Source organism: Macaca thibetana, chromosome 18 (assembly GCF_024542745.1).
Source record: "Macaca thibetana thibetana isolate TM-01 chromosome 18, ASM2454274v1, whole genome shotgun sequence".
Lineage (NCBI taxonomy): Eukaryota > Metazoa > Chordata > Mammalia > Primates > Cercopithecidae > Macaca > Macaca thibetana.
The window spans coordinates 26169515-26193834 of NC_065595.1; the positions used below are offsets into that span (position 1 = coordinate 26169515).

Genomic DNA, 24320 nt, shown 5'->3' on the forward strand with positions numbered 1-24320 from the left:
AATTTTTTGTATTTTTAGTAGATATGGGGTTTCACCATGTGGGCCAGGCTGGTCTTGAACTCCTGATCTCAGGTGATCCACCCACTTCGGCCTCCCAAAGTGCTGAGATTACAGGCCTGAGCCAGTGTGCCCAGTGTCTCTCTTTTTTTTTTTTTTTAAGATAAAGAAGTAAACAGTTTCCCACAGTCACTCTTGCTTCTCTCCTATTCTTGCCTAAGCGAGATTGGGAGAGTATTTATACTTTCTAGTTTCTATAGAGAAGGTGGGCAAGGGAAACTCAAATCGCTAATGGGTGTTTGATTTTGCCAACCAGTGTGTCTGCCACAGATGGTGACAGAGAAAGTTGCTGGGTCACTGTTGTTCCAATCCCCCACCCCAGAGGACAGACTTCCAAGCTATGTAAAAGGATATGTGGCAATAATAACAGCTGCCTGGAGAGAAGCAATTGTGTACAATGGCGTATAATTGTGATTAACTTGTTGGGGAGTCTTGAGGTATGCAACGACTTGGAATACAAAGTCTGAAAGTGTTTCAGAACAAGATCACTGGGTCAAATCACGAGCCCTCTATTAGGTTTTTAAACTATTCTCAAAAGTACTACAGATTAGGGGCCCATTAGAAATGAGCAAAGCCATAAAGATAATACCCTGACAACTTTGTAGATGGTTCCAAAATAAAAAGACATGAGACACATGTGAGTACATATAACTTAGACTATTAGGAGGAGTCAAATTATTTGAAGTCAAATGAGCAGAAACATGAATGCAGATAAATATTTCAATTCAGAAATAGGTTTTTAGAAGTAGTCATTTTGTGATTATCTTTTATGATATATATTCTCCAATATTTTTGAGGAACTAATAAACAGTTCAAGTTAAAGTTGATGTAGAAGAGACTAAAGAAAACATTATAACTTTTATAATCAAACATATTTGTAAAATGAATTTAAGCCTCATTTTTAATTACGATAAAGTTAAATTCTGGTTATCTACCCAAAGTTAAAGAAACTATTAGAAATCATTATATCCAAAATATATCCATACTCATATGTTTATTGCATCACTATTCACAATAGCAAAGATATGGAATCAACGTAAGTGTCCATCAACAGATGTTTGGATGAAGAAAATGTGGCATATATACACAATGGAATACTATTCAGCCACAAATAAGAATGAAATCATGTCTTTTGCAGCAACATGGATGGAACTGGATGTCATTATCTTAAGCAAAACAAGCCAGACACAGAACGTCAAATATCACTGTTCTCACTTATAAGTGGGAGCTAACTATTGCGTACATATGGACATAGAGTGTGAAATAATAAACAATGGGGATTTGGAAGAGTGATGGGTGGGAGAGGGTGGTTGCTGACAAATTACTTAATGGGTACAATGTGTATCATATGGTTGATGGATACCTTAAAGGCCCTGACTATCACTACACAATCAATGCATGTAACAAAATTGCACGTGTACCCCACATTTATACAAAAAAGGTCAAATTTATTGTTAAATATCTCTTAGGCATGGAAACCTTTTCAAATTTTCAAAGATTGGAGGAGCTGTGAATTTCTTTTTTATATAATCCATGTGATTATACTTTCATTAAGAAGTAAATATGCTGCTCATTATTTTAAGACTATACAATTTTTACAAAAGGGTAACCTGAGGTCAGGAGTTTGAGACCAGTCTGGACAACATAGTGAATCCCTGTCTCTACTAAAAATACAAAAATTAGCCAAGCATAATGGCAGGTGCCTGTAATCCCAGCTCCTCAGGAGCCTGAGGCGGGAGAATCTCTTGAACCCAGGAGGTGGAGGTTGCTGTGAGTTGAGATTGTACCACTGCACTCCAGCCTGGGTGACAAGAGCGAAACTCCGTCTCAAAAAAAAAAAAAAAAAAAAAGTATTAATTCAATGTATTCATCAGCTATCTAATGAACCCTTCCCATGTGCCCGGCAAGTCCACTAATAGGCACGGAGAATGCAATGGTGAATATGAAAAGTGCCTTGTGGGCTGGTGGGGGACAAAAGACAATTAAAAAACTAATTCAATAAAGTACAATAAATGGATGAGGATACTAGTATGGCGCAGAGTATACAACCTGGGGGGCACCGAATCAGCAGTGGAATTTCTGGGGAGGTTAGAAAAGGCAACTTGGATGAAGTAATGTCTAAGGTGAAACCTAAGAGATAAGTAGAAATTAGCCAAATGGAAGGTTGGGGTGAGAGTGTGGGTGGAAACAGACAATCTCTTTCCAATTTGAAGTAGCAGCAAGCATGAGAGTGAAGAGGCCATTGAAGGTGGGACAGGCAGTGAAAGCAGACAAAGCTCTAAACTTGGAGTCAGGAGACTGGAGTTCTAGTCTTTGCCTTGCCTCTTGTGAGGTATGCATGAGGACTTGGGAAAGCCATTTTAGGTACAAAGTCTCTTTTGGTGAGATGTATTTTCTGATTTACTCAGTGACTACTCCTTCCTCACTTGTAAACTGCATAGTCAGCCCTCATTTCTGATGTATCATATGTCCTAGCATTCTGGTGTTTTGCAGCCAGAATTAAAGTTAAAAACCACTGTTCAGCATATTAAGTGGTATCTGAGGGCTCTAAAACCTAAAGATCATTTTCTTTCTACTGGTTGCACTGTTTTGTTTTCCATTTTTTGTTTTTTTTTAATTTTGGGAGAGTTAAATAAAATAAGCATGTCTCCATCCTTTATTCCTAAACATTTACTTATGACAAATGTAATAACTGACAGCAATTTAAAAAATATCAGACACTTCTTAAATGTTTTCCCTTGGTTCAAAATTTACCCCTTCTTGTTTTCTCTTTCTTTTCAGATAATTAACTCTTCTCGTTTTAGTTTGAACTATGCAGTGCAAGATTCCTCTGTAGTCTTTCCAAGTGGAAGGTTATAAAACACAAACAAACAAACAAACAAACAAAAACTTTATTTATACTATGCCAGGTGCGGTGTCAGAGCCCTGGCATTGGAAAGTGGTTGGCTCACAAGTCACAGGGTTGTGAGAAGAATTTACAGAAGACAGCACAGGTTCGAAAAAGCAAGTTTTATTAGAAAGAAAGAACAGTGCAGAAGAGTACAGCAGGGCGCCTCAGCAAAAGAGGAATGAGTGGATTTTCCTTAGGGATATTTATGGACCTTAAAGCAGGAGCTTAAAGGGAATTTGGGCCATATTAACCACGTAGGTCATGATAAATGATTACATTTTTAGACATTTTGGTGTCTTAATGTCAGCAAGGGTTGCATAATAAGTTTTGACATGCATGCATGGGAGACGTGTAGAAATTTTAGTTACTTACAAGTTTTTGGGAAAGAAGCCTGGACACAGACGCCAGCTTTAGATAATAGGGGAGCCTAATTACTTCTAAATTCCTCACATAAGGAGTTTTGCCTCTGGACGTCCAGCTTGATGGCTACTAGATGATCTTTGCCCTCTTCATACTACAAGCTCTTGCACTTGAAAGTGTCATTTGGCCTCGTGACATGCTGTGCCTGGGAATTAGGTGAGAACAGTAGTTGGGCCAACCTAGTGAATCATAAAACCTGTTAATTAGTGCTGGAAAATGTTTTATCCCCCCCACTGTGCCCTTACTCCTATGTAATGTCTTGATAAATTCTGACCTGTTTGGAGTCTAAGAGAAAAAAACCCTAAAGTCCCTGTTACTCCTTCATGCAAAAATGTTCATTGAAAAAAGTAAGGTTTTCCAGTATTTGAAACGTTTTTCTAGCTGGGTGCGGTGGCCCACTCCCATAATCCTAGGGCTTTGGGAAGTGGGGCGGGAGGATTGCTTGAGCCCAGGAGTTTGAGATCGGCCTGGGCAATAGGGGGAGACTCCCATCTCTACCAAAAAAAAAAAAAAAAAAAAAAAAAAAAAAAGTCTTAATTAGCTGGGTGTGGTGGCATGTACCTGTGGTACCAGTTATACACAGGAGGCCAAAACAACAACAACAACAACAACAACAACAAAACCCAATAAACCAATTAACCAACCAAACAAAAACCCAAAAAACAAAGACCAAACAAAACGAAACAAAAAAACAAACAAAAAAACCCTGCTTTTATTGGGTATTTTATCACACTCAAAGGTTTAAATGCAGGTTATATATTTGACAGAATATATAGTTCTCAAAATCAGTCTCACCTCCTAATATTCTTCGAAGTTTCATTACCTGAATGTGTTCTAATTTTCAAAATAAAAATCCAGATTAACACCTTTCTTTAAAACAATTTTTTCTTTAATGGCTTAACTTTACTCAGTTTTACCTGCTAAACAATAAAGGGAAAAATCAAAGAATGAATAGTCTTCTAGGGGTGACAGTTGGTGTTTTAGCACCTGCCTCTATACCTGGGAGGCAGAGATCACAGGTGGTTACATCTCTGTTTGTTCATTTAGTGGACCAGATCCTGTCTTGCTTTTGTCTTTCACTTTTTCCAAGAGGTAAGTGAGCAAGCCTTCTCCATTGTAAGAGAGACCAAATTGAAAATTTGGTCATAACTTTACTACCTGAGAAAAACAACATTGTTATGCTTCCTGGAGGAGTGATAGAAAATGCATTTTCCTAGAAGTATAAAAGGTTTATTATTTGTCCAGTATTTTAAGAGAAACAAAGTGGTCTCTCTCTCAGGTATTTAGCGTCTATTCTTAACAGTTTTCGATCTCAATCTAGTCCCCTTTGGAATTTATTGTTGCCCTAATTGGAGTATTTTTTTTTTTCTTTTAGTGGGAGAATAAATAAGAGCATTTATTTTTATCTGTTTTTTGTTTTTGTTTTTTTTTTTTACTTTGCTCTATGGTATCACAGTAGAAAAGTTCAAGTGTAACCAAAAAGCTTTTGATATGTCTAAATGAGATTTTTCTTAACAGAGGAAACATTAGGCTACATCTTCTGGGATTTAGCAAATGGAATCTGGTAGTAGAAGTCAAAATAATGACCCGAAAATCCTGTGATTTATTTCTTTAAGAATGCTTTTGTATCCAATATATCATTTGATCTACAGCCTTATTAGCACAGCATGAAAAGGTAGAATTTTCCAAAAGTATACCTGTTTCCATCTGTTGTCTCAACCACCTGTCTCAATTACCGTTTCTACTGAGATTTTTTGTTCATGTTTACCCTTTATTTTCAATTATGTGTGAAAATCAGAGTACTCTCTTACGTCATACAAACTTTAATATCTTTTTTTTCCTTTATTCCTTCAGTGGAACCTTAAGTATTGGCATTCTTCAAGATTCAGTTATTGATCCTCTTTCCTTTTATTATTAACCATGCAAGCCCTTCCTTGGAGATCTTACTTACTTGCAGGGTCTCCTTCAATTGACATTTTCACAAATGACTTTTTTTTCTTGAGACGCAGTCTTGCTCGGTTGCCAGGCTGGAGTGCAGTGGTGCGATCTCGGCTCACTGCAACCTCTGCCTCCCGTGTTCAAGCGATTCTCTTGCCTCAGCCTCCCAAGTAGCCGGGATTACAGGCGCACGCCACCACGCCCAACTAATTTTTGTATGTTAATAAAGACGGGGTTTCACCATGTTGGCCAAGATGGTCTCTATCTCCAGACCTCGCGATCCGCCGGCCTCGGCCTCCCAAAGTGCTGGGATTACAGAAGTGAGCTACCGCGCCTGGCCACAAACGACTTCTATGTGAATGTCTCCAGTACTGATCTCTCTCCTCAGAACTTACTTGATGAATTTTTAGATTCACATTTCTAAATTTTTTGTAGGAAGCCATAAATTAGTGTCTTTCAACTAAAGGACATTAAAAGAAGACTAGGGTCAGGTTTAGAGACACACAAGTTCGTGTGTATGAGTTAATGTTTGCATATACTGCAAAGATAAACCAAATTAATTTTAGATTTTCGTTACTTTATATTAATCAACTTTTTCTATACGTTAAACTTGGTCCTCGTTTTTAGGTCATATGAGTACGGAAACCCAAGATAGCTTATCATCAGGCTGATAACATGTGCTTTACATTTTTCAATCTTCCAAACATTTCAGAATACATTGTCTTGAATTTCAATAGCACACTTGTATAAATGTTCAACAACTTATAGAAAATATGCATTTCTAAAATTCAAATCAGTTTCCTTAATCGATTTGTCATTATGCTTTAAAATCATTCTTGGATGATGAGTTGGCTGACCGAAAAGAATCCCACACAGTTTCCTAAAGGCTTGTGACAGTAGGTTAGGCTGCACATTCAACATAAGGGAATATTTACCAAATAAAAGGCCATTGATTTTTGTATTAGACAAAGACATCTGGAAATTTCTAGATGGATTTAGGGATTCTGGTCACTCTAAGAAGAATATAGAGGTAAGCCACATCTGACTCATGGGCATATTCCAAGTTATCATTTCCCTTCCTACATCCTTACAAGGTTCCAGGAGAATCTGTCAATGGCTCTGAAGCCAGGCTCAGGAGGTGCATTGGTATTCCGCGAATGGGACACTTTGCTCCATTCCTTCAGTATAAGCTCCCCTGCAAGCTTTGGGCAGAGAGGCGGGAAAAGGGGCTATGATCCCCTTAAATGAATAGCCAAGTTAGTGAGTATATAAGATCTATTTTGCTTGTTATTCATTAATTGGGAAGCAAACATAGGTAAAATCACATAATGGTGGAGATTACCCGGTATGAAACAAACTGACCACAGTCACTATGACACCTCCAGCTGGTGACTAGCCTGATCAACCTTCCCGGCTCCGCGCGCCCAGTGGGGGCACGGGCCGGAAAAGCGCGGCAGAGGGCGTGGCCCCGAGGAGGCGGAGACAAGATGGCCGCCCAGAGCGCTTGGAGGACCTAAGAGGCGGTGGCCGGGGCCACGCCCCGGGCAGGAGGGCCGCTCTGTGCGCGCCCGCTCTATGATGCTTGCGCGCGTCCCCCGCGCGCCGCGCTGCGGGCGGGGCGGGTCTCCGGGATTCCAAGGGCTCGGTTACGGAAGAAGCGCAGCGCCGGCTGGGGAGGGGGCTGGATGCGCGCGCACCCGGGGGGAGGCCGCTGCTGCCCGGAGCAGGAGGAGGGGGAGAGCGCGGCGGGCGGCAGCGGCGCTGGCGGCGACTCCGCCATAGAGCAGGGGGGCCAGGGCAGCGCGCTCGCCCCGTCCCCGGTGAGCGGCGTGCGCAGGGAAGGCGCTCGGGGCGGCGGCCGTGGCCGGGGGCGGTGGAAGCAGGCGGGCCGGGGCGGCGGCGTCTGTGGCCGTGGCCGGGGCCGGGGCCGTGGCCGGGGACGGGGACGGGGCCGGGGCCGGGGCCGCGGCCGTCCCCCGAGTGGCGGCAGCGGCCTTGGCGGCGACGGCGGCGGCTGCGGCGGCGGCGGCGGCAGCGGTGGCGGCGGCGCCCCCCGGCGGGAGCCGGTCCCTTTCCCGTCGGGGAGCGCGGGGCCGGGGCCCAGGGGATCCCGGGCCACGGAGAGCGGGAAGAGGATGGACTGCCCTGCCCTCCCCCCCGGATGGAAGAAGGAGGAAGTGATCCGAAAATCTGGGCTAAGTGCTGGCAAGAGCGATGTCTATTACTTCAGGTACCTCCCTGGGGGGGAGGGGGTGGCGGGGTCAGGGGTCAAGAGCGGGCCTGGACAGGGTATGCCAGGATGAGAGCTGGGGCCCTGGGGGCATGTGGCAAGGACAAGCTGGTTTGGTGGCGGAACTCTTAGGTGAGAGTTGACCCCAGTGCAGTGGGAGGCAGTGTCAAAAGGTGAGGGCCCGCAGGAGTGAATCTTACGTGGAAGACGTCAGGGAATATGGTTGGCGAATAAAGGGTTACCCTGGCAGGATGGTTAGTCCACTGAAGGGTTAAAAGGAGGTGTAATTCATCGAAACTATAAAACCCAGTCACTGTTGGCTCCTGTCCCAGCCTGTCCCAGATTCATCATCACAAGTGTTTAATCATGCACATGTGGAAGAATTAGCTATCTCCAGTAACACGGTTTCATTTACTTCATCCAAGAAAGTTTTGTATAAAGCAGCTATTTGGAATGCCTGAAGTTGTTTTGGAACTTCCTTGGTTTTGCAGAATATACTCTTTTGAAACTGACACACTGTACTAAGTTTTTAGATTCCTAGACCAAAATTTCCTCCCCAGGGAACATTTGTCACTATCTGGAGACATTTTCGATTCTCACACCTGGGGAGGGTGTGATACTGGCATCTAGTGGGTAGAGGCCAGAGATGCTGCTACATATTCGATAATACGAAGAAGCTCCCACAACAAAAAATGATCTGGCCCAAAATGTCACCTGTACTGAGGTTGAGACATCCTGTTTTAAATGATTCAAGGTTTTTCACCTTAATGTGATCTTGCGCTGCCGTGGTCATGCCACTCATGTCTTTAGTTTGTGTGACCCAGTAAGCTCAAGAAAGTGCCTATGGCAGTTGACATCCGTGGACTTAATACACATTTACTAAATTTTTTAATAAGCCATCCTATTGATAGAAGATAATATAAAACTTGTATTCAGTAGTTTGGAGATTCGTGTTTGTGGAGTGATTGAAGCATTTTTCAGGGTATGTATATGTATATGGCTATTGGAGACAATTGTCATTTAGCTGTTGTAATAATGTTATGAAGGATTTCCTGTCCTCTACAAGAAGTTCTGGGAAAATGTGTCTGTACACATACCATGCTTGTGAACTGAAAATACTTTTAACTAGATTGAAAAGGTTAAAGAAATGTACATACACATGTATACACACATATGCACACACAAGAATGTGATCACTGCTTGTGCAGCATGTAAATACGAACACATTCCTGATGGTTGCTATATATGGATGAGTAGTTGTAGTGAGTTCACTTCACCTCAGCTAAAAAACAAAGTAAGAGTGATGTTTCATTAGAACTTAGTTTTCCACTTGATCTGGACCCTCATCTTGAAACCTCATATGATAAAATGGAGGACTTACTTTAAATATATGAAGGTGATATTCGCCTGTGGTCCCAGTTACTCACTGGACTGGGGCTAGAGAATCTCTTGAGTCCCCGAGTTCGAGGCTGCAGTAACCTATGATTGTGCCTGGGCGATAGAGTGAAACCCCATCTCTTTAAAGAAAAAAAAGAAAAAAGAAAAAGTGTGATAGTCTTGGTTTGTATTTCCTCGTCATTAAATATTTGATTTAATGGTAAGAAAGTTATTGTGAGCACTTTCACAGGTCCTCCCTCAGGGTGTGGGGCCAGGATTTGGTAGCTGGTGCTAAGAGAAAACCTTTGATGGCATCCTTGCCCTGGGACTGTGCCAGTGGCAGCTGTCATTCAATGGGACAATTTCTTCTGATTAAAAAAAAAGTTACTGTGGTTAAAAAAAGATTAGTCCTCTCAAGTTCATTAGTTTCATTTAGTGCTGTTCATAATTGTCCATTTTCTAGTATTCTTTCATTAACAGCGCATTCTGTTTTCTTTGTAAGCAGGCAGTCTTCATAACCTTCTGTGAACTATGTGCTGATGTCTTGTAGGCAATTATATTTGACAAAATTATTCTGTGTCTGTGATTGAACTCCTTGAGGAATAGATGACTAGTTTGTTCGCAGTAGAACATCTTAAACTTTGAATTTTACTCTTTATGGTAGTTCTCCTGGGATATGGTTTGTTTGGTTTTGGGATGATGTATTTGTTCAGACTAACTTTGGGTATTGCAAAGCTTTTTGTTTGTTGGTTTTTCTTGTAGTTGGAAAAGTTATTTCAAGAAGTCAAGATTGTTGTAGTACTCATTTGGATTTGTGGCCACTTAACATTTTCTTGAATGTGTTGTAAATTTTCTGATGTTAAATTTATTTTATTTTTTTTGAGATGGAGTCTCGCTCTATCGCCCAGGCTGGAGTGCAGTGGCGCGATCTTGGTTCATTGCAACCTCCACCTCTCGGGTTCAAGTGATTCTTCTGTGTCAGCCTCCCAAGTAGCTGGAACTACAGGTGCCTGCCACCATGCCCGGCTAATTTTTGTATTTTTAGTAGAGACGGGGTTTCTCAGTATTGGTCAGGCTGGTGTTGAACTCCTGACTTTGTGATCCACCCACCTCAGCCTCCCAAAGTGCTGGGATTACAGGCGTGAGCCACCAGGCCTGGCCATTAAATTTTTAAATACAAACTTAATAAGTTTTTTTTTTTTTTATTTGAGACGTAGTCTTGCTCTGTCACCCAGGCTGGAGTGCAGTAGTGTGATCTCAGCTCACTACAAGCTCTGCTTCCCAGGTTTGCCATTCTCCTGCCTCAGCCTTCTGAGTAGGTGGGCGCCTGCCACCACACCCGGCTAATTTTTTGTATTTTTTAGTAGAAACGGGGTTTCACCGTGTTAGCCAGGATGGTCTCGATCTCCTGACCTCGTGATCTGCCCACCCGGGCCTCCCAAAGTGCTGGGATTACAGGCATGAGCCATCGAGCCCCCCCTCCCCCAATATGATCAATTTAAAACAAACTTTCTAAACAAATTCATCTTAAGGCAAGTCGCAAGCCAGTGTAGTGGTAGTTACTCTCTATGATTTGCCTTTTACTTGTTTATGTAAAATGGAAAGGACACATTGAACAGATTTATGCCAAACCTGTTTCGTTCAGGGCCTAAAGGAGCATTGTCTGCTGTTTATTTACTGTCTACAGAGGTTCAGTTACTTTGCAGGATTGTTAACAACCAGTCTTGTTTTTCTTCTGAAAGGTTACATTCTGAACCAGTAAGGTATATGTATGTAGCATAATATGATGATTGTGATACAGTAGTTAATTTGACTTGTGACTGTAGCTTTCTGTGATGAATGATGGCGGTCACTTATTGTAAAGAAAGACAAATTATTTTTCAGCTTACAGTGTCACTGCTTTACATATTAGTGTCCCCATGTATACTCCACCCTTTAGAAATTCCATTAGTTCACCGAACACCCACTATCTGCTAAAAGTGGTTTAAGAGTTTAATTCTCCTGTTGGTAATGTGAACACCTGCACCCAGTTGTTCACACAGATTCTAATAATACTAACCCCTGAATTAGCCTGCCCCTGGGGAGATTAATTTAAACAAATCTGTGCCTGTTAATGTAGGGTGTGGCAGGCATTTATTAATTGGACTGAAATTAAGCTCATCGAGAAAGCCTCAAATTTTGGTAGTATGTTTTTTGGCTGCTTTTTTGAAACTGCCAAGTTCTAATAGGAAGGAGTGCCCCTAGTTGCCAGTTAAGCAATGTAATTATACCTTCTGTCAGGATTACTGATAGTGTTGTGGCAGTTCATATATTATCATACAGTGTGTTTGTTTAAAAGAATGTCGTTTGACTGGATCCATTGGTGTATTTTCTGAAAAAGTTTGTTGCCATCATTTGAAACCATTATTTGAACAGTAATTTTCTAACTTGTCTTCTTGACTCCTGTCATTTCTAGTTACTTGCATAACACTTGCTAATTGATATTTTTGAAATATTTTCTTCCTCACATAGTCTTTGTTTAGTAGCCCTCTCCTGCCCTTTTTAAAAAATCAAGTCTAGGCTGGGCGCCGTGGCTCATGCCTGTAATTCCAGCACTTTGGGAGGCTGAGGCGGGTGGATCACGAGGTCAGGAGATCGAGACCATTCTGGCTAACACGGTGAAACCCTGTCTCTACTAAAAATACAAAAAAAAAAATAGCCAGGCGTGGTGGTGGACGCCTGTAGTCTCAGCTGCTTGGGAGGCTGAGGCAGGAGATAGGCGTGTTGTCCCAGCTACCTGGGAGGTGGAGCTTGCAGGGAGCCGAGATCACGCCACTGCATTGCAGCCTGGGCAACAGAGTCTCAGAAATGTGTGTGTGTGTGTGTGTGTGTGTGTGTGTGCGTGCGCGTGCACCATTTGTTGCTAAAGACTAGTATGATGCTTCAAGAGCATGAATTCTCAATCACTGAGGTTCAACCATGGTCCTCCCCTCATCTTGGTTTGCCTTTAAAAACAAACAAACAAAAAACAAATGGACCCTCCATGTAGGCTCTGTAGAAAACTGACCGAGTGGACCCAGGTAAGGAATATGACCATTGTCACAGTTCTTACATATTTGAATTAGTCTTCTTGGCTTTCAATAAAAAGCCTTTTCTGATATTGTCCTCTTTCTCATTATTCCTATGTAGTTAAACTTGGTGTCCCTTGTATAACTTTCATATTCATTTACTTAGAACTTGTGGCTTTCTCACATAGCTGTTTTTCCCCTCGACACAATGCTGAACACACAGGTGCTAAATAAGGATTTATCAGTTGATATTCCACCTAGCATTTTGTAAAACAAGCCTTAAAATGACTTCGTAGTTTTTGCTTTATTTCTGTTCCTGTGGTGGTGTGTTGGGATAAAATTGGTTGAGATATTTTATTAATAAGGCTACATATTTTGTAGTTTCTGGTTTTCATCATCAATGTGAGGGTACTGCAGAAAGCCTTTCTCTGGGATTTTGAATATTAGAGATACAGTGAAAATGGAAAATAGGATGCTCATAGTGCACAGACACAAGTGAGAAATTGGCATTTGAATTTCATTGACTGTGTAACATAGGGTAAAGTAGTGTAGGGTCTTCTGTGCCTTAATTCTATGTGTATTTGTGTTACAGCTCTCAGAATTTTGGCAGCTGTTATTATTTTGCTAAATGCTTTACATGAATTGTCATATTGGTTTTTTTGTTTTTTTTTTTTTTTGAGACGAAGTCTCACTTTGTTGCCTAGGCTGGAGTGCAATGGCTCAATGTCAGCTCACTGCAACCTCTGCCTCCTGGGTTCAAGGGATTCTCCTACCCCAGCCTCCTGAGTAGCTGGGATTACAGGTGCACACCACCACGCCCGGCTGATTTTGGTATTTTTAGTAGAGACGAGGTTTCACCATGTTGGTCAGGCTGGTCTTGAACCGCTGACCTTGTGATCCGCCCGCCTCGGCCTCCCAAAGTGCTAGGATTACAGGCGTGAGCCACCGCGCCCGGCCTATCATATTGGATTCTTATAACCCTATGAAACATAGGTACAATTATCTCCATTTTACAGATGGGGAGTTAGCAAAGGGAAGTAGCATGCTTGGGGTTGTATAGCTGGTAAGTTCAAAGTTACAATCCTGAAGCGGGTGGTTTAACCTCAGAACTCCTAACCACCATGCTCTGTTGCACGGCATAGAGATCCCTATTTGTATTCTCAAATATTACAACACCCCATGTCTAATCTACTTTATTGGGCTTAGTGTGCCATTAAAATAATGTGATTATTTACTATTATGCTTGTATCCTGAAGATGTCAAAGGGTAAATTTTAAATCCTATTTGATAGTGAAGCTATTGTACCAAAGGATAACCCTCCAGCTTTATATAATCCTGGAGGGGAAAAAAAAAGTAATAAATCCGCATAATTAAAGCAGTATTGTTCTGGGTAATAAAAGTGATCAATTTGTTCAAAAATATTCTCTCTTTGATAAATGTTCAACCTAGGATTACCCTGTTATTTCTCAGATATTGAGGTTTGAGATACAGTTGAAATACACCCTACAGATCAATTTTTAAAAAATCTCTAGTTGGAGGAAGGAAAGAAATGCATTATTTATTAAGAGCTTAATTGCATAATAGAAAGTTTGTCTTGCTTTTAGTCTTTTCTCTTGATGTTGTGTGATTGAAGCCTGCATCCAGAAATGAAGGACATAGGTGTGGTGGAGATTATGCTCTGATACATTTTCCTTAGCTGTACTATCACATCTTTTTGTGAGATGCCAAAGGAATTTTTGTTAGGGTGCAGCGTTGCTGTCTGTCCTGCATCTGATTTTTAGAATCTGGCATGCAAAGTCTCACCTGCCCCAACACCCACAATACCTGTATTAGAGGAAATACATAGCTCAAAGGAACTGATGCATATACATTCTAAAAATACTGTCCAACAGAAATTGGTAGATTTTTTTTCACATTGCTTTTAAAAATGTTATTAATGAGATACACAGTCATTTTTTCATAATTTAGTTTTAATGGAATTTTAAAGGAAGTGATGCTTTTTTTGATTTTGTTTTTTAGATTCTATAGTGGGGCTCATAGACGTTCATAACTCTTTCACTCATGTTTAAAATCTTCTCAAGACTTGCATGATGAATTAGAAATAAACGATAAACTCTTCCTGGATTTAGTGTTTGGCTGGGAATCTTAATGCCTCTTACAGCTTTTGCATATTGATCTTTCATTGTTCTTTGCCATTTCCAGTGAGAAATGATGGGGAAAATTTTGTAATATGATGTTTTACTTAATTTTATCAGAACTTCTAAAAACTAAAACTTCCCAAGGAAGGAGAATAAAATTATGGAATAGAATGAAGTTTGAATAATATCTGCAGATTTCATGGTTTTGTCCTGTCTTCTTTCTCAGTATAATACAAATTCAAACTCATTTTGAGAACTTGGTGTACATAAACTCTATGTGAATATAAATACTAAAACTTAAAATTAGATTTTAAAATTGAACACTTAGGACTTCTAGGAATAATTGAGTGTTTTACAGATGTGAGGAAGAACATCATCCCCCTATTTTATTTTATTTTATTTTATTTTGAGATGGAGTTTTGCTCTTGTTGCCCAGACTGGAGTGCAGTGGTATGATCTCCACTCATTGCACCCTCTGCCTCCTGGATTCAAGTGATTCTTCTGCCTCAGCCTCCCAAATAGCTGGGATTACAGGCACATGCCATCATGCCTGGCTAATTTTATATTTTTTAGTAGATGGGATTTCACCATGTTGGCCAGGCTGGTCTTGAAGTCCTGAACTCAGGTGATCCGCCTGCCTTGGCCTCCCAAAATGCTAAGATTACAGGCGTGTGAATGCTGAGATTACAGGCATGAGACACCGTGCCTGGCCCATCATCCCCTTTTGAAGATTTTTTGTTAAATGCTGTATCTTGGTATTCTTTTCTTTGTTATTTTTACAGTGGAAGAATGCATAGATAAGCAAGGATGAATGTCACTAAAATTCTTTTTAATAGGCATTCATCTCTTTTAAAAAGCCTTTCCTAGAGTCCCCTAGCAGAAATGGGAAGCTCCTATGGCATTTGAGTATAATTCTGTTAACTCTTACCACATTTGCTTTAAGAAATAGCTGGCAAGTCTTTGTTGCCCATGAGATTCTGAACCTCCTCAAGGTCAGGAGCTGCGTCTGATTCATTTTTGAATCTTCAGTATCCAGCACAGTCCCAGGTATAATATGGAACATTTTTGATAAATCCTTGTTAAATGAAGCAAATAGTAAATACATTTCTCTATTAATCAAAAAACTTACGGTTAATCTGGCTGTGTACATAGGCCTGCCTACCCTTATAGGGGCTGTTTTATGTCCCCTGCAATTACCAGCATCCTGCCTTGCACTAAGTCAGATATGCAAATATTGAGTAGCTGAAGTAAATGGAATTTTTTTCCTCAAACTTGTATATGTGTAGTGTTGATGTATATATATTACCTATAGGCTTTTAGATCTAAAATGATTTATAGGACTTTTGATTTCATTTTTAATATTAAAATTCTTTTATATTTTGCTTGAAAAAAATCTACAAGGGCTGGGCATGGTGGCTCATGCCTGTAATTCCAGCACTTTGGGAGGCTGAGGTGGGTGGATCACCTGAGGTCAGGAGTTCGAGACCAGCCTGACCAACATGGTGAAACTCCATCTCTACTAAGAAATACAAGAAAAATTAGCCGGGCGTGGTAGCTGGTGCCTGTAATCCCAGCTATTCAGGAGGCTGAGGCAGGAGAGTCGCTTGAACCTGGGAGGTGGAGTTTGCAGTGAGCTGGGATCTCGCCATTGCACTCCAAACTGGGCAACAAGAGCAAAACTCCGTCTCAAGAAAATAAAAAATAAAAATAAATAAAAAAGAAAAGTAAATAAAAAAAAAGAAAAAGGCGGGGCGCGGTGGCTCACGCCTGTAATCCCAGCACTTTGGGAGGCCGAGGCAGGCAGATCACACGAGGTCAGGAGATCGAGACCAGCCTGACCAACATGGTGAAACCGCTTCTCTACTAAAAATACAAAAATTAGCTGGGCGTGATGGCATGCACGTGTAATCCCAGCTGCTTGGGAGGCTGAGGCAGGAGAATCGCTTGAACCAGGGAGTTGGAGATGGCAGCTAGCTGAGATCGTGCCACTGTACTCCAGCCTGGCAGCAGAGGGAGACTCCATCTCAAAAAAAAAAAGAAAAAAACATATCTTCAGAAATTGCTTTTGTATCATCTTGGAAGGCTATGTTTCTATCTAATTTTAACTAATTTATTTTTTCTTTTGCTATAAACTTGAAGCATTTGTTACAGTATCTTGAAAGTAGAGTGGTCTGTATTAAAAAAGAAGAGAAAAATGAAGTAAAAGTGGATATACAAAAAACATGTTGCAACTTTTTAGTACCAGATTCCTGAGTCACATAAACTTACCCTGTCAAGTTACCATAACATTTTCCAAATGCTTTCCTTACACTTGCGGACTTAAGTATTCGAGGACCAGTATGTGTGCGCACAGACCACACTTCGGTTGTCCTGGTTTAGAATAAACAATGGGAACTTTTGAGTCAAAAGATTTGGGCTTGTATCTTGCTTTACTGTGTTAATCTTGGATGGATAAGTTTTTGTAAGCCTTTGTTTCCTCAACTATAAATCTAGTGTAAGAATTCTACCTCGTGGAGGCCAGGCACGGTGGCTCATGCCTGTAATCTCAGCACTTTGGGAGGCCAAGGCGGGCGGATCACGAGGTCAGGAGATCGAGACCATCCTGGCTAACACAGTGAAACCCCATCTCTACTAAAAATTACAAAAAATTAGCTGGGCATGGTGGCGGGCGCCTGTAGTCCCAGCTACTCGGGAGGCTGAGGCAGGAGAATGGCGTGAACCTGGGAGGAGGAGCTTGCAGTGAGCTGAGATTGTGCCACTGCACTCCAGCCTGGGTGACAGAGCTAGACTCTGTCTCAAAAAAAAAATAAAATAAAATAAAATAAATGAATAAAAGAATTCTACCTCGTGGAATTTTTTTGTGATTAAATGTGCTTGCCATGTATAGGTGGTTAGTGCATCAGTAAAGTGTTAGCTCCTTTCTCTTCTTTTAATTAGCCAACAGAAATAGAAGCGCATGCTTTGTATTTATGTGAAGGTTTACTGTCTTTTGTTGTATTTTGAATGTGATTAGGGCAGACCTTAGGTTATAAAGGTTCCCCAAAGTTTAAAAAAAATATTATCTGTGGGTCAGGTATGGTGGCACATACCTGTAATCCCAGCAGGAGGATCGCTTGAGGACAGGAGTTTCAGACCAGCCTGGCTAACATAGTGAGACTCTTGTCCCTACAAAATTTTTTTTAAAATTAGCTGGGCATGTTGGCCTGAGCCTATACTCCCAGCTACTCTGGAGACTGAGGTGGGAGGATTCCTTCAGTGGAAGAGTTCAAGGCTGTAGTGAACCACAGTTGCTCTACTGCACTCCAGCCTGGGCGACAGAATGAGACCCTGTCTCAAAAAAAAAAAAAAGATATATATATATACACACACACACACACACACACACACACACACACATATATAATATATGTATGGGTTATAAAAGTAACCCATGCTCAGTGGGAAGGTTGGGAAAATATAGAAAAGGATAGCGAAGTAATGACAGTCATTATTATAGTCCCAAAGAGAACTACTGTTTTATCAGGCAATGTTTGTTGTTGAAAGAAAGAAAGAGAGAAAGAGAAGAAGAGAAGAGAAAAGAGAACCACTGTTAATTTTGACATAGTAGCTTCCAATCTGGTTTTTGGGCATATTTGTTTAAGTAAATACTAATATGTGTGTGTATGTATATATGTAAGATATATGTATAAGGGTATATATGTGTATGCACACACACACATATACCTACATACACACACTTTTAATTATGGAAAAGTTCAGACATAGGCAAAAATAGATGGAAAAGTATAATGAATCCCTATATAGTCATCCAGTTTAACAGTTACCAACTCCTGGCCAGTCTTGTTTTATCTGTATTCACCCCATTCTCCCCAGTTATATTTTGAAATAATTCCCAAACATACTTAATTTCTGAAAGTGTTGTAGCAGTGTCCAGTCCCCAATTCAACCAAAATAACCAGTGTTTTTCTTTTTTTCCTTTCTCAGAAAGCAAATGCCTTAAGGATGAGACTAGGTAGAATTCTACATATGGTTCATTTTTCACATTTTAGTGGCACACCCTGGTTTTTAATTTTTTAACAAACTGATACCAAACAGTGGTCCCCACCTTTTTTGGCACCAGGGACCAGTTTTATGGAAGATGGTTTTTCCATGGATCCCGAATGGTTTTGGGATGAAACTGATCCACCTCTGATAATCAGGCATTAGTTAGATTCTCATAAGGAGCATGCAACCTAGATCCCTCACATGCACAGTTCACCATAGGTTCATGCTCCTATGAGAATCTAAAGCTGCCACTGATCTGACAGGAGGCAGAGCTCACGCTATAATGCTCGTCTCCTGCTGTGCCTCCTGGTTCTTAATGGACCGTGGTCAGTGTCCAGGGCTAGGGCTTAGGGATCCCTGAAATAGAGATAATACTATTAGCTATAGTAATTTACTGTAGTAAATTTTTTCCTTATTCATACTTTAAAAATAATTCTCCCCACCCCCACCCCCTGCCGCCGCCCCCCGTAATCCTTCCCACTCAACCCCACTGCCAAGGAATTTTTTTAAATTTTTGTTTTGAGACAGAGTCTTGCTCTGTTGCCCAGGCTGGAGTGCAGTGTTGTGATCATTGCTCACTGCAGTGTCGACCTCCCAGGGTCAAGCAATCCTTTCACCTTAGCCTCCTGAGTAGCTAGGACTACAGGCACGTGCCACCATGCTCGGCTAATTTTAGTGTTTTTTGTAGAGGCTGAGTTTCGCCTTTTTTGCCCAGGCTTGTCTTGAACTCCTGGCTTAAGTGATCTGCCCACCTCGGCCTCCCAAAGTACTGGGATTATAGGTGTGAGCCACTTTGCCTGACCAGCAAATTCTTTAATGCTCAAATTTACTTGCCCAGAGTCTTGATTTTTTAAAAGCTTTCCTATTTTGGGGGCAAATCTTCAGCTAGCATACTTAATGTTTAAACAAAATAGAGAAATTTTCTTACATACATACAAAAGTAGTGGGAACTACCCAGCTTAAACAGTTTGTCAACACATGGTCAATCTTATTTCATCCCTATCCCAATTTACTACTCCTGACCCAACCTTCATTGTTTGAAGCAAATCAGACATCGAATAAGTTCATTCATAATTAAGTATTCAATATGCTATTTGAGAAGATTTAACTTGTGAAAATTTTCTAGCAATGCAGAACTCTGTGTTTCAAAGCTAGAATGAGGCCAACAGGCAGTTCATGACTATTTGCCTAACGTAGGCAATAATTACTATATGGGTTCGGAGGAAAGAAAATTCCTATTACTGGGTTCTGTGAAGGCTTTATGGAAGAGGTAGTATATAAAGTGGATTGGTATTTCTGGGCTCTTGGAGACTGGGCATAGCATCATGCATTATGGACCAAGTAAAAGACATGGTTCTTGCAAAAAACTGTGGAAGCCATTTAGACTATTCAGAATAGAGTGATTAAACCAATATGGCTAGAGCAAAGGTCACTAGGTAAGAGTGGAAAGTAGGGTTGAAAGGTTACGAAGAGGCCATAGGACCAACATTGAGAAATCCCGTCTCTACTAAAAATACAAAAAATTAGCTGGGCTTGGTGGCGGGCTCCTGTAATCCCAGCTACTTGGGAGGCTGAGGCAGGAGAATCGCTTGAAGCCAGGAGGCGGAGGTTGCAGTGAGCTGAGATCCCACCTCTGCACTCCAGCTTGGGCGACAGTGCGAGACTCCATCTCAAAAAAAATTAAAAAAAAAAGCGATGAGGCCATAGGAAAAAGGATCTAAAACGCAGGCCTAAGATGTTTGGCTCTCTTTTTTGCTAATGGGGTAAAAGTCCACTGAAAGCTGTTAAGCCAGAGCTGTGTCAAAGTGGTGTAAATTTTAGGAAGGGCCATGTGGATAGTGTAGAATGCAAAGAGACTAGCAAAATTAGCTTATCATGGTGATTTAGACCTGAGGTGATGCAGACGATTTGGGCAGTGGCAATGGAAAGGAAGGCTGGGTTTAAAGGTGATCACTTAGAAAGTGATCAGACATGGGAGATATGAATAAAATAAGAGTAGATAAAATCTATCAGGGACAAGCTGTAGAAGAGTGCTGAGGATGGTGCATTGTAGGAAAGCCCTACATTTAAAGATTAAGGGGAAAGGAGTTAAGGAGGTTTGGGGAGCTGACTTAGGTAGGCTTTTCTCTTGGGGGGGGCGGGGTGTGTGTGTGTGTGTAGCAGTGGACATTCTTTCACTTTAGCGAGTTTCTGATTGTTTTGTATCTAAGTACAAAACACTAACTCTAATTTCATGTTTTTAGTCTCAGATGAAATTTGATTTCTGAAGAAAATTGTTATTTAAAGTTAGGGAAATGTTTCTTTGAATACTTACTCTTGTAAGTAAGAAGTAAGCGTTAACATTTAAAGAGATTTAAAAAAAAAAGAAAGTTGATGTTTCTTTTAGTCTCAACATTTCCAGTGCTGTAGCTTATAGAATTTTTAGTATGGAGATTTTTTTTATTCCCCATAAAGTATTTTCTGATACTGATGGGAAGTGATGTGCCTCTGAACATGCTGTTTAGCTGTCTAGCTAGCCATCTGCCATCTGTGACACCCCTTGTCACTCACAGTCCATTTCATCTTATTCCAATCTGGTGGCTGCTACCCCCATCATGTTAGAAATTGATTTGAAAATAGACTTGTGTTTATTTAAACCTCTGGTCTCCTCATAATGGTTTGACTGAACATTATGATTATCCATGTTATCAAAGAAACAAGAAAAAGTATCTTCTATATTAGAGTAGTAGTTTCAGAGTAGAGTTTCACATGCAAGCAGCAGGTCTTCTGGAGATATAATTTTATGTCATAGACTGAGAGGGCATATTAAAGTTGTCTAACTCAGGTAATGGTAATTACAAGTAAGTTCATAGTGCAACAAATTGTGAATACCACTAAATTAAAGTGAGCGTAATCGGAGTATTTCTGGTTTCAATTACTTTTTTTTTTTTTTTTTTTTAAGATTTGAAAATCAGTTGCCACATAAAATTCCTTTCTTCTTGATAATAGAAACATTAAAACTGCTAAGATGGAGTTAGGCTTAAAAATTGCTTTAAACAGTTTAATTGAAATGAAAAGAGGTCAAGACATAGTTTAAGTGATGACGTTTATTTTTGTTATTTTTATTTTTAAGTGATGAAATGTTCTTATGTGAACGGGAAAGATACAATTCATGTTTTGATTTTCAATTAGTATGTTTCTTCAGGGCTTTTTTCAGAGTTTATTTAAATAGTAGGTAGAAGAAGTTAAAGGTGTGATCACAGTTGGTTCAGGAATGGTATATCTAGGGGGCAGTTGATAGGGAATTTTTTTTTGTGGTTGAAAGTGAAATAGTATTTCATTACTGGGATTAGAAGTAATCATAATGGGCAGAGAAAACTGAAAATGACTAATATCCTTTACTCAGTCTTCTAGAGTTAAACAGGTTTTGAACTTCCCTAAGTTACGAATTGATGCTTTTAAAATAAAAGCTTAGTCACTTTCAGTCTTGGTGTTTCTGAGATCAGGACCTACAGCAGCCATTATTGAAGGTAGATAGGTGATTAAATTTAATCACTTTGGGTAAGAGTAGAACTTAGGTGACAGTCTTTTTGTTCATCTAGCATTTATTTCCTTAGTTTGCCTCTCCCAAGGTCAGTTTGCCCCTGTATAGATGGTGTGTATCTCATCTCATGGGCAGAATTCCTACTTAACCATTCCCTTGGACCTTGGCATCCTCCATGTTTGCTTTCAACTCCTGAAGAGTAAGGTCTCTGGCCTAAAATCCCCTGGGGCAGCCAGGTTGACTTCCCTTAAAGCACCACACACAGACTGTAGCAGTTACGGAGAAGAAAATGGCTTGTAGTACTGTTTTCTGAAGGCAGCAGTATGTATGACAGATACTTGTAGCTATCCAATACAGATGTTTCATAGAATTCCATCTGTAGGCTGGGCGCGGTGGCTCAAGCCTGTAATCCCAGCACTTTGGGAGGCCGAGACGGGCGGATCACGAGGTCAGGAGATCGAGACCATCCTGGCTAACACGGTGAAACCCCATCTCTACTAAAAAATACAAAAAACTAGCCGGGCGAAGTGGCGGGTGCCTGTAGTCCCAGCTACTCGGGAGGCTGAGGCAGGAGAATGGCGTGAACCCGAGAGGAGGAGCTTGCAGTGAGCTGAGATCCGGCCACTGCACTCCAGCCTGGGTGACAGAGCAAGACTCCGTCTCAAAAAAAAAAAAAAAAAAAAAAAAAAAAAAGAATTCCATCTGTAAGACAGGAAATGGTGATTCATTATGAATAAGAATTTGTTGGTTACTGGCGAATATTCCAGCTTTCTTTTGAATATGCTAATAGTTAAAACTTCTACCTTTTTTCCTTCATTGCTAATTTAGTTTATTAGTAGAGGATGTCTAGCCTTTTTGTTTATAATAAATACCTTCCATTTCTTTTTTTTTTTTTGAGATGGAGTCTCACTCTGTTGCCCAGGCTGGAGTGCAGTGGCACAGTCTCAGCTCACTGCAACCTCCGCCTCCCAGGTTCAAGCGATTCTACTGCCTCAGCCTCCCAAGTAGCTGGGATTACAGGTGCACGCTGCCACACTGGGCTAATTTTTTGTATTTTAGTAGAGACGGAGTTTCACCGTGTTGGCCCAGGCTGGTATCAAACTCCTGAGCTCAGGCAGTCTGCCCTCCTTAGCCTCCCAAAGTGCTGGGATTACAGGTGTGAGCCACTGTGCCTGGCCCCCCATTTCATTTTTAAAATCAATAAACATAGAAATAATATGAAGCCGTGTTAAACTGCTAATAAACTGCTAATCTAGATGATAAACATAAGCGATCACATTTCGTGAGTATAGCCTTTTAATTGAGTTCAAATTATCTTGATTTGGGAGAAAGGTATCTAAAATGAACTGATTGCTAATGAGTTTTGTTCTGTAGAGGAACATTGTACTGAGGCTCTATTATGTTTTCAGCTGCAGTGGATCACTGACATTTCAACTGTTAAATGAGGAACTACTTATTGCAGGTTTAATTTATGAAGGTTGTTAATTGATTCCCTCATAAATAGCTTGCTATTTGTTCGCTAAGCCATATGCTAAGAGCAGTGTGCTTATCTTTTTGGTAAGAGTTACTGCCTGAACATTTCATCTTGTGGAAAATGAATCTGTTGAAATATGGGGTCTACTCTTGAACTGTTTTTTATTGCACTATCTGAGGGATAACTGAGAATTGTCATTTTATTTTATTTTATTGAGACAGAGTTTTGCTCGTTGCCTAGGCTGGAGTACAGTGGCACGATCTCGGCTCACCGCAACCTCTGCCTCCTGGGTTCAAGCGATTCTCCTGCCTCAGCCTCCTGAGTAGCTGGGGTTACAGGCATGCGCCACCACACCTAGCTAATTTTGTATTTTTAGTAGAGATGGGTTTTCTCCATGTTGATCAGGCTGGTCTCAAACTCCCGAACTCAGGTGATCCGCCCACCTCGGCCTCCCAAAGTGCTGGGATTACAAGCATGAGCCACCGTGCCTGGCCACGGAATTGTCATTTTATTTTGTGGAGAGATTTTGTTTATTCATTTTTTGTGGTATGTTAACTAGTTTATCAGAATCTTGTTTACCAATAACTTGAGTATCTGATAATAAGGACCATATGGCTATTGCAGCTTTTTTTTTTTTTTTTTTTGAGATGGAGTCTCGCTCTGTTGCCCAGGCTGGAGTGCAGTGGCGCGATCTTGGCTCACTACAAGCCCCGCCTTGCGGGTTTACGCTATTTTCCTGCTTCAGCCTCCTGAGTAGCTGGGACCACAGGCGCCCGCCACCACGCCCTGCTAATTTTTTTGTATTTTTAGTAGAGACAGGGTTTCACCGTGTTAGCCAGGATGATCTTGATCTCCTGACCTCGTGATCCGCCTGCCTTGGCCTCCCAGAGTGCTGGGATTACAGGCGTGAGCCACCATGCCCGGCTATTGCAGCTTTTTATAAGTGACATAATAGCAGAGTAATCTTTACTAGTTTTTCATATTAATTTAGGTCATTAGTATAATGACAAAGTATAATACTTTATTTCTTATGTGGTAAAACACATTAATGAAAATGTTTTCTAGCTTAGTTTTAAAAATTGTATGCCATATAACTTAAATAAGCGATAGTATTTATCTCATTGTGTCTGCAAAAACCACATCATTTAGTATTGAACTGATAAGGTTTTTTGCTCTCAGAAA

General features: G+C 40.8%; 1 protein-coding gene and 1 non-coding gene across 3 annotated transcripts in view; both read left to right on the forward strand.

Annotated features, from left to right (window-relative positions):
- The first annotated feature begins 6763 nt into the window (after positions 1 to 6763).
- MBD2 (methyl-CpG binding domain protein 2) overlaps positions 6764 to 24320 on the forward strand; it is a 70683-nt gene continuing 53126 nt past the window's right edge. Inside the window, exon 1 of one of the 2 annotated variants that reach the window (XM_050767888.1) lies at positions 6764 to 7535. In XM_050767888.1, the coding sequence (XP_050623845.1) occupies positions 6991 to 7535 (545 nt within the window). In that variant the 5' untranslated portion in view covers positions 6764 to 6990. The remainder of the gene's footprint in view (positions 7536 to 24320) is intronic. The other variant, XM_050767889.1, reaches the window with a different exon arrangement.
- LOC126941591 (small nucleolar RNA SNORA30/SNORA37 family) lies at positions 9148 to 9276 on the forward strand. Its single transcript, XR_007721374.1, has one exon. It is a non-coding gene; the product is annotated as a small nucleolar RNA SNORA30/SNORA37 family (small nucleolar RNA).